General features: G+C 39.2%; 1 protein-coding gene across 1 annotated transcript; it reads left to right on the top strand.

Moving 5' to 3' along the window:
• Positions 1 to 6: 6 nt before the first annotated feature.
• LOC102194637 (kelch-like protein 10) lies at positions 7 to 2180 on the top strand. Its single transcript, XM_005735789.1, has 3 exons — positions 7 to 147; positions 870 to 1019; positions 1745 to 2180. Exons 1-3 carry the CDS (start codon positions 16 to 18, stop codon positions 2096 to 2098), a joined length of 636 nt encoding a protein of 211 aa, XP_005735846.1. The 5' UTR covers positions 7 to 15; the 3' UTR covers positions 2099 to 2180.
• The last annotated feature ends 7805 nt before the right edge of the window (positions 2181 to 9985 follow it).

The raw sequence follows: 9985 nt of genomic DNA, 5'->3' as shown, positions 1-9985 counted from the left end.
GGGTTCATCTATGCCATGGGAGGCTACGACGGGCATGTACGACTCAGCAGTGCAGAGCGCTATCAACCTGAAACCAACCAGTGGAGTCTTATTGCATCCATGCATGAACAGAGGAGCGATGCCAGCTGCACAACACTTCACAGCCGGGTGGGTAAAGTAAAAGAGCAGGAGAGAAATAGAGTAGGGTCTCAGGCACACAGGCCTAGAGACCTGTCAGCAACCTTTTGGTAACAACCAGTTGCTAGTGAAAAATATGTATTCCTCGGCTGGTTAGGGAGTGGTTGTATGAAAGACACTGACTTCTACAAATAGTTTGTGAGTGTTTGCAGACAAGTCAGAGTATTCCATGCAAACCTCTGGTGTGCTCAACAGTCTGCTAATGACCAAAGCAAACACAAGGAGGTTTGTGGTGCAACACCTTTCTTCAATTTCACACTAGTGACACCCATCAACCTCCAGCTACCACTTGCCAACCAGTCAGGGGATACACATTTTTTACAGTGAAGCGAGGTGCAAGGTACCTCACAAACTGGTTTCTAAGCTAGAGTGATGAAGGCCTAAATTGAATAAAACTACACTTTTAAAACTACTTGTATGCCCGTAATAGTGATGATAAGGAAAACAAAAGTCATTAAAAGAATTAGCTTTTTTTATTTTTGAAAGGCAGGGACTAAATGTCTAAATGTCAGTCTGTATCAGAAGAATTTATAGTGTTCATTGTTATGTTGATCATGTAAAAGAAAAAGATTTTCAAAAAGCTTTTAAGTTCACAGAATGTAATAGCATGCAAGTAGGGAAAAACATCAACTCTTAAAAAGTTTAAATATATACTAATGTCAGGTTTTTTTGTTTTTTTTCTTTGTCTTCAGATTTACATTTGTGGTGGATTCAATGGGAACGAGTGTCTGCAGACAGCTGAATGTTACAACCCAGAGACCGACCAGTGGACGATGATCAGTCCCATGAACAGCCGCCGCAGTGGGATAGGTGTCATTGCATATGCGGATCATGTCTTTGCAGTAAGACCAGAAAGTAGTGCTGACACTCACGTAACATACAAGTCACATCTGTAATGTGCCTTGATCAGCAAGGCTGACAGATTTGGCAGTTTTGCTAACTTTGTTTTGTATTCATCAATAATCAGATTCCTATCCTGACCACAGGTTCAGAGAAGGCATTCTCACTCATTAATTTAACTGATCAGTGATGTTTCTGCTGCATGTATTTTTTCATTTCATGATTTGAATTTGCTCCATTCCCAAAATGATTTCACTGATGATTTCACATTTCCTCATCATTCCACTAGGGGAAATATGTTAGAGACAATTTCAAAATCATCCTCCAACACCTTTTGAAAAATAAGCCAAGTGATTAGCACTCATTCTCTTGGGACAGTATGTATTTTAGCTGTAAATTTGTCTTGCTAGTTGCCTTAAACCCACTGATTTAGTTGATTTGCTGCTATACCCTTTGGTAAAAAGCAAAGATTGTGTAGTCTCACCTTCGGAGACATACTTCTTTATTTAGCTAGCTACTCTTGAAGATTTATTTTCTATTTACACTGTCTCTATTCAAAAATGAAAAAATTATTATCAGCAGAATGCAGTGACCTTATCCTGATGCTGACCTGCTGAAGAAAGGACTGAAACTCGAAGCTCCTTTTTGAAATAAAGGCAAAAGAGCTGTGAAGACAACTGAAAACATAAATACTTCACAATCATTTCACCCATGCATTTACTTTTAGGTTGGTGGCTTCGATGGAAACAGACGTCTGCGCACCGCTGAGGCTTACAACCCGCAAACCAATACGTGGAACCTCGTGTCCTCTATGTTGACCCGCCGCAGCAACTTTGGCATTGGGGTAATCAATTATCGCCTCTTTGCTGTCGGGGGCTTCAACGGCTTCACCACCACTTTCAACGTTGAGTACTACGACGCTTCAACCAACCGGTGGTTTAAAGCATGTGACATGGGGATTTTCCGCAGTGCCCTGAGCTGCTGTGTGGTGTCCGGACATCCCAACCTGTCTGATTACACCATTCCTCGTGACAGCCTGACATGTTTAAATGTGCCAGAAGAAGCAGCGGAGTCCACGTAACACCTTTAAAATGCAATACTGCCATGTGTCAACATCTGGGACTCCAACATGAAGGACTGAAATAAATCTTTAGAACATCAAACCGCTGGTGAACTGGACATTTTTTTGTAGATATTTCAAAAACTTTAAGTGTGTGCGTGAGGAGACCGTGCACTGCAGATACTGGGTTTCATCAAGAGAACGCCATTGCAACAATAACAAATGTAAAAGATTTTTTCATTCCCTGTAAGGTATGGCTGCTGAGTAGAACAGACATGCACAAAGGGTGACCAGATCACAATAAGTCACATGTGGGACTTTTCCAAGTCCTCCTAGGTAAACACGACAAGAATAAAGGGAAGCTTTTACTCTCCCTTGTTAATTCAGCTGCGGTTCTGTCTAGTAACAGACTTTACACTTGAGTAGGAATGTATCCACGGGTCTTTTTTGAGCAATTTCTGACAATTTATGAATCTTTAACAAATATTACACACATATACTGTGTTGCTTCACATATACCATCTTTTCTCTTGTGTGAAACAGAAAAATAACTCTATTTCTCAGTGTGTATTTAATGTGCTTTGTGGTACTTTCCACTACATTGCATAGAATTAAATATTTGTTTATGATAAAAAGCATGACCTTTTTATTCACTAAGGAAAATTCAGTCTTTATGTGAGCAAGTAAAATTGAATTGAATTGAATTGAATTGAATTGAATTACGGTTGCAAAATAGCGCAAAAACTCAAAAGTGACCTGTACATGAATAAAATGTGTTTTTCCTGTAGTGTTTCACCTTAAAGCATAAATGTCAGCCTCATGATGTCACTGGAGTAAATACCAATGGGTCACCAAAGTCAGAGTCATCATCTGTGGATGAAGAATTTCTGTACAAAATCTTCCGCCAATCCAGTGTCAAGACAGAGTGCACTAATTTTACAAGCTATTTGAAAATAAAATCTGATATTATTGCATTTGCAATGTGGCTAGAGCCTTAGATTTACTGTTTAGGAACCATAAATGTGTGTACTACTGCCACTGCTGAAGCAAGCCATCAAGCTGTTGTTGAGTCTGCGTCATACTGAGCCAAAGCGTTGGATCAAGCAACAGACAGAACAGTCGACAGTGCCATCTCTTGAGCAATGCTTTGGCATGGGTAATAAATGGTTTTACTTTGTATTCAGCATTCACACTGAAAATGGAGCTGTACTCAGTGAAACATCAATATACCATGTGAACAACAGTGTATGTGTTTTTTAAACGTAGAATTTGTTTTGAAATTACAAGGCAGAGTAAGGAAACCTGGTGCTAATACTGGCCCATTACCATATTCTTCTGTTAGCTGTCACCTGACTGCAAAAATTATTTCAAGCGCTAAGCTAATGTGCTGATATAAATCAAGAGGTCCACACCGCATCAGAAATTATACTCACTGCAGCCTGGAGGAGTGACGTCTCTCCTCACTCAGACATTGCTGTAAAATCGTGGTTTATGGGGTTGATGTGGTGAGCAGGAACTTAGGAGCCTGTCCCGTGTGACCTATGATTGATTGTCAGCTTCGAGTGCTCACCTGTGCAGCATCCAAAGATGGTGGTGGATAAGCATATTCATGGCTGCCCGTCTTGACCTTTACGAAGTAATTAAGGGCCTGAGCTCACTGAAAAGAGCTGAGTGCTCAAGTGCTCCACAAAGCTGCACTGGACCTCAGTGAGTTGCCTGCCTCACCTCCAGAAATTAGGTTTTTGAAATCCATTTCGTGTTGTCAGGGTATGGTTAAACAGCAGCATAGATACGGCATTCATTTGTTATTAATGTTGTTAAATAATTTTTGCATTAATTCAAACAATTTTTTTTATCACAAATGAATGAAAAATGTATTTTCCTGAAGAAGAGCATTTTTAAAAGAGATACACGCTACAGAGAGCGTCTTCTCTTTACTTATGCTCTGACAGCTGTGAACGCTCAAGCGCTGCACAAATCTAAACACTGTATTTAATACTCGCTCCCTGACCTCATCTGTGAGGCTTCCAACAAACCGAACCGCTAAATTGGATGAACTTTTAAACGGGTACTTCAGAGAAACCAAGCAAGTAGATTGGGACAGGCCTTTAAATTGGAGTTCATTTTTTTGAGAGACAATTTAAATGACACTAACAAAACTCTGTCAAGTTCCATGTCTATTAAGCCACTTTAAAGAAATGTTACTATTACTATCTCTGCCTTAACCACTCCCTAGAAAGATATTCTAGTCTGTTTATGAGGCTTCTGTAAACTGGGCACATAGACGCATGACAAATATCAAGCACCTGTGCCTCAAGAGCAAACAGGATTTTGAAAGTGTTTTTTTCTCCTACTAAGTAAATAAGTAGGAATGGTGTTCTTTTCTGATAAAAGTCTCCAAATACTTATGCGGGAATCTCCTTGGGACTCTCGCCACAATAAATCCTATTATTTTCTACACGCAGACTCCATCCTCTTATTCCCACCTTCAATTTAGGTGATCTGCTTCTCTAGTTTAACCATAACCCAAACTAATTACTCCTGTGGCCTTAACATGACCTTCAATAATTACTGAAATAACTGGTGACAGAAGCTTTCACTCATCATGTTTTAAGAGTCTTCCACAGGTTTCCTCCGAGAGGCTGTTAATTGCTCGAGAAACAATGGGTGAAGCAAAACTGGTGATTAAAGCAGAACATAATATTGTTTAACAACATCATTTCTTTGAGTTTAGATTGTAGCCAATTTGCCTGAATTAAAACCTTCTGTTCCAACATCATAAAACTGATCCATGGATAGTAATTTTAAATGAAACAACAAAGTAAAACGTTAAGTCAAGATTACTGTAATTAAGCCTAAGAGAAATCTGTCACTCTCTCCTGTTGGATTCCTGTCAGTTTTAAAGCTACATGTAGCCCCACTCTGCAAGTCCAGCACGTTTTGATCAGCAGGCTAACAGGCAGGAAAAGATTAGGAGTGCATCATTAATAATAGCTCTATTTGGTTTCCAGTGTATGTCAGTACAGTGAGCAATGCGAAGAAATGGTGTAACCAGATGTAACTGAGCTCAGACAGATTTACTAATTAAACTGCGCAACAGCTGAGTAAAGGGGCTACCTTTACTTTGTAAATCCAGCTGAGAAAGGTCAGTTTATTTTATTGTTATTGCAACAGTAGGCAGGGGCTCCACCAGTTTTACTTTTTACTTTTGTGCAGACTCTGATTGTAAATTTCTTATAATTTGCATAATATTTAGGTTGCAGTTGAGGTGAAAAAAAAAATGCATTCTGAGTCTTTAGCTAAACTGTTTTTCTTGATGCTGATGAAAAATGTCATGAGGTTTAGGTAAGGGTGAATTCATTAGATATTCACAATGCTGAGACGTTCCAAGTCCCCTTACACTACGTATGCAATGGTGGTGTTGTTGACAACTGCATAATATGAAACTTTGAAAGGCTGCTACCTGAGGGAACTGTGGGATAGCATTATCACCTGTCCTTTGACAAAAGATGGTTCTTCCCGTGTTAAAAGAGATAAGGAAGGAAGCACCGGAAACCCTTCTTTAGCATTTAGAAAGTTCGACAACCTCTTGTCAAGGCTGCCACTTAGATACTTCTGGGTCATTTCACTCAGTTAGGAGGCTTCCTAAGCAGAGGAGACTATTCAACCAGAACCTAAGGCTTCACTTCTGTGCAGAGGGAGCAGGTGGTGATGTGTTATCCACTTTAATGTACAGTTTATGGTCAACATATCTTCCTTGAAAATGGTCTAACCTAGGTCTGAAACCGTTACATGTTTTAATACTGACCTATAAATGAGGCAAAAGGGAAGAATAAATGACATACTACACTGCCAAATTTAATAAGGACACTAAATAAAAAGTTTATTCTGGGTAATGGTTATTTCTTCAGTCAGACTCACAAGCCAGTTTGATCTGACTGGTAAAGAATTAAGCTATGAGTGAATTATGAGTGGACTATTTAGCTGTGGTATCATTACAAGAAAAAGGAACTACGCATCCCAGCAGGTGAACAGAAAATGGATTCAACTTTAAACAACTTCTTTCTAGAAACAAGCTAAATGCTGATCTTACATGGAGTGAATATTGTTGTGGGCATTTTTCTTTCCATGTCTGCTGTTTGTCTACATCTGTGCAACTGGGTGGAAAGCTGAATGTGATAGCCAGCCGGCCGGGGCTGTTGACCTTGGAGGACTACCTTCTGGCAACAGATCTGCTTCCTGCATTGATTTTTATTTTCATGGCTGGGTTATTTGGGTTTCTACCCTCGAGTCTCAGCTCAGCTGCCACCAAGGTCAGTTGGGGAGAGAAGGAATCTGTTTTTGTCTCCATTAGTTTCACACCATAAGTAGATATGGATATGTTGTCAGAATCTTTTTATCTGCCTACTCCACCTGCGGTTACAGTACCTCCAAAAGCTCTATACTGCCTTTCTATTTTTCTTTATGTTTCCTTTCTTTTTGACTTAGGGAAGAAATTATGCTAAATTAAGTTTCTTTATTTACCAGAGTAACAAATGAAGACTTAGAGGTAAACAGTTTTAAATGTCAAAAAATTGCAAATTTCTTGATGTGGGATTTATATAAGTTACAAAGTAACAAATGCATTTTCCTAGACAGGGAAGTACCTGATGACTTCTAATTTTAGCCTTCATGCTAACTATGTTGACTTATAAAAGAGGACCAATCTCATAAACCTTTGAAGGAGATATGCAGTGCAGGAAAATCAAGAATGTAAACCAGTGGATTTTATTTCAAGGTTAGGCAATGCATGCTGTCTTTGATCATTACAATAGATTTATTCAAAGTTCTCAGATGTTTTCTTGACTATACAGTTCTATGGGAGAGATGATGACACAGGGATGTACATGCCTTGAGTTAAACAGGCACTTATGTTATCATTGCACTAAGCGCCACCTGGAAAATGAAAGACCCTGTTTTCATGATTACAGCATAGACTGAAAAGTTTACAGGGATGAGAGACAGATGTAATTAACACCAACACACACATACACCCACCAGCTAAAATTTGATGTCTTGAGAAATTACGCTAAAGCCTTTTTTTTTCTGTAACACAGCTCACCGTGGGCACTGGATGAGCTTGAGCTGTTCAAGATACAAAGCATGCATTTCAAAAAGTGATATATGGTCTGATCCAACATCAGCTACTGAACAATCTGTGCGAGGATGACTGTATACATCATGTGTATCCAATCAAACTTCAAGGATGATGAACAGACCTCACGTCCTCCAGATCTCACCGACAGGGACCATAACTCTTAATAATGCAAACTGCTTCGATTTGTCTTCCAGTGGAAAACATGACCTTCCTTTGACCTTCTTCCAAGTCACAAAAATCAGCCAAAGCACAGAGTATGTCACCCTCCCACCTCTGCTACTCTTCACCTAGAACTGTCCAGTTAGGCCTAACCTCAATTTTCCATCAATACAAAAGCGGCCTGGGGCCAAGTGAGCAGGGCTAAGAAAAGATCAAAGAACATGTTGCACCAGCATGCATACACAGATCTCTCTGTCTCTCTCACACACACACACTGTTCCTGGTTGTCAGGCCTTTCACACACCTTAAGGCACTGAAAAATGATACTTCCCCATGCCAACTACTATTTTATTTTCTCTGCAAAGGATTAACAAAGAAATTAGGATGCATAGCATGTCCAGTCTTTTCTTCACTCTCCTTTTTGGCACTCTCCCTTTTTTCTTACAGGTACGTTTGCCTTCTAAAAGTTACTCACAGATTCACATTCCCTTTTGTAACAGAATCAGTTAAAACACAGTAACTAAAGGACATACTTAATTGACTACATACCTATTGCAAACTGAAGTTTCTCACTGACTCGCTATTTACCTTAAACAAAACTATCTCTGTTCAGTTTTATATCCCACTTGGGCATTTCGGGTTGTGTAAAGCTGCAGCATTCCAGCACACACACATTAAACCAGACAGTAAAATTGTGACAAATTACTCCACATCGCTGATGGAATTTAAAGCACCTATACTGAAAATTTGTTTGTGTGGAGGGTGGGATTAAGCAACACAGCGCTGACTAAGGCACGACAACAAATGCTGCTTCCTTAATAATTAACAAGGACCTAAACCATTTTGCCCCCCTGTGTGCCTCTCTTCAAACTGCCCAACTGCCACACACACATCACTACTGTGTTCTTCTATTTTTTATACATCTACATTACACTGCATATGAACAGATCCATCAAGCCTCCATCGCCAGATGGGAGTGCATATGCTCCTGCTGTACATGTTTATGTGTATACATGTGGGGTAAGAGTTTTACATACAACAATACCCTCCTAATGTCACACTTTGCATCACTCTTATGTGTGCAGGCATAAACACGTTAATGTTAATTTTCTTTTCAAATAAGTCGAATTGTTTCTATTTTTCTTATTGATAAAAATGACAAAACTCGTGAGGACAGAGGTCATTGCAATGTTATTTTCCATTTAAGGTTTGTCATGAAGTGACATGCACTACCGTTCCTGGGAGACATTAGCTAAGCAGGATCAGCCATATGGGGCCGTTCAGAGGGAGATCAGTTTTTCCCCTGGGTTATACGGGCATAGTAGTGTTGAAATAAACTTGCTGCCATCTAGTGGATGCAGAACGGCAAGCACAGCTGCAGAAATCATGGATTTATATAGTGTCAGATTTGATAGTGTCAGTGTATCACATTTGGGGCATGTTACTTTCCAATCAGAAGCACTATTAAATGGATAATTATGATGTAATTAAAAAAAATAATACAAGTAATAGTTTTGTGTCTATAAAGAACAACATTTAGGTTAACAAGTTATTAAACAAGACTACTTATTTAGATTACTTTCCAGCATTACTTGCACTTTTTTCTTACATTTATAGATTTTCATTTCTACAGGGAGATCCTTAAGATTGAAAGTGTAACAAAAAGAGATGTTAAAAAAGGGGGAAAAAAGGAAAATGAAACCCATGACATACTTTTTATTGCTTATTGTTTGAAGCAGGCCCAGCTCACCTGGGAGGTGGCGTTTTGTAATGATCCCTGGCGAGTGATTGGCCTACTGTGCCTACGTGCCAATTAACTTTGAATGGGCCAATGGACGGAGGCTTGACACCTGAAAGATAAGAGCAACCGAAAAACAACAGAGCCACTTATCGTGACATGTAACACTTATTAACATCTGTATCAGATTTAAGTGATTGGTTAATCCCACATTAAGTTCTTAAACTGTACTTTAATATGACATGCCATTTTAATCCAATTACCTTTTAGGGCTAGTAAATTGTGCAACATTTGATACAGTGCAGTTGTGCTTGAATAATGTGTACACACGCATCAGTGAATAAGAGGGATACAACTGCTGCAGACATTAATAAATGGCATGACACTATTAAGTCTTATTACCACATGCACATGAGATTCATGAGCCTCAAATAAAAGCAAACCCTCACTGTGGCTGAGACATAGGACTCATAAAAATAAAGAGGTAACAAAAGCACAAGGGGTGGGGAACAAATCCAAAAAGAGACAAAGCTATCAGAAAGGAGAACATACAACTTGATGAAGGACACAAGAAAGATGACTCGGCTATATACACATACACACACAAAGGGCTGATTATAGATTAGACACAGTAGTGTGAACAAGATACTGGCGCATACATTCAGTAGGTGATAACAATCAGGGAACAGACACGATAGAAAATAAAAACTAACAGGGCACAGAATAAAAGCTTTTAAAGTAAAACTGAAAGAAAAACCTGAACGACTGACAGACATGAAATGGGAAACATGGGAACACAAGGGCCAAAGCGTAAACAAGGAAAAGTGTAAAAATAGGAACACTGGGAGCAACAGCTGAAACTAATATGGGGAAT

Source organism: Pundamilia nyererei, unplaced genomic scaffold (assembly GCF_000239375.1).
Source record: "Pundamilia nyererei isolate P.nyererei 1_Seehausen unplaced genomic scaffold, PunNye1.0 scaffold00065, whole genome shotgun sequence".
Classification (NCBI taxonomy): Eukaryota; Metazoa; Chordata; class Actinopteri; order Cichliformes; family Cichlidae; genus Pundamilia; species Pundamilia nyererei.
Note: the sequence above shows the minus strand (reverse complement) of the source record. Positions and strands in the feature narration are given on the sequence as shown.

Excerpts from the sequence above, each read along its gene's own strand:
- LOC102194637 (XM_005735789.1), top strand. The coding sequence starts at position 16 with ATGGGAGGCTACGACGGGCATGTACGACTCAGCAGTGCAGAGCGCTAT. Across the intron at positions 148-869 it reads GCACAACACTTCACAGCCGG|ATTTACATTTGTGGTGGATT; the intron begins GTGGGTAAAGTA and ends CTTTGTCTTCAG. Across the intron at positions 1,020-1,744 it reads ATGCGGATCATGTCTTTGCA|GTTGGTGGCTTCGATGGAAA; the intron begins GTAAGACCAGAA and ends ATTTACTTTTAG.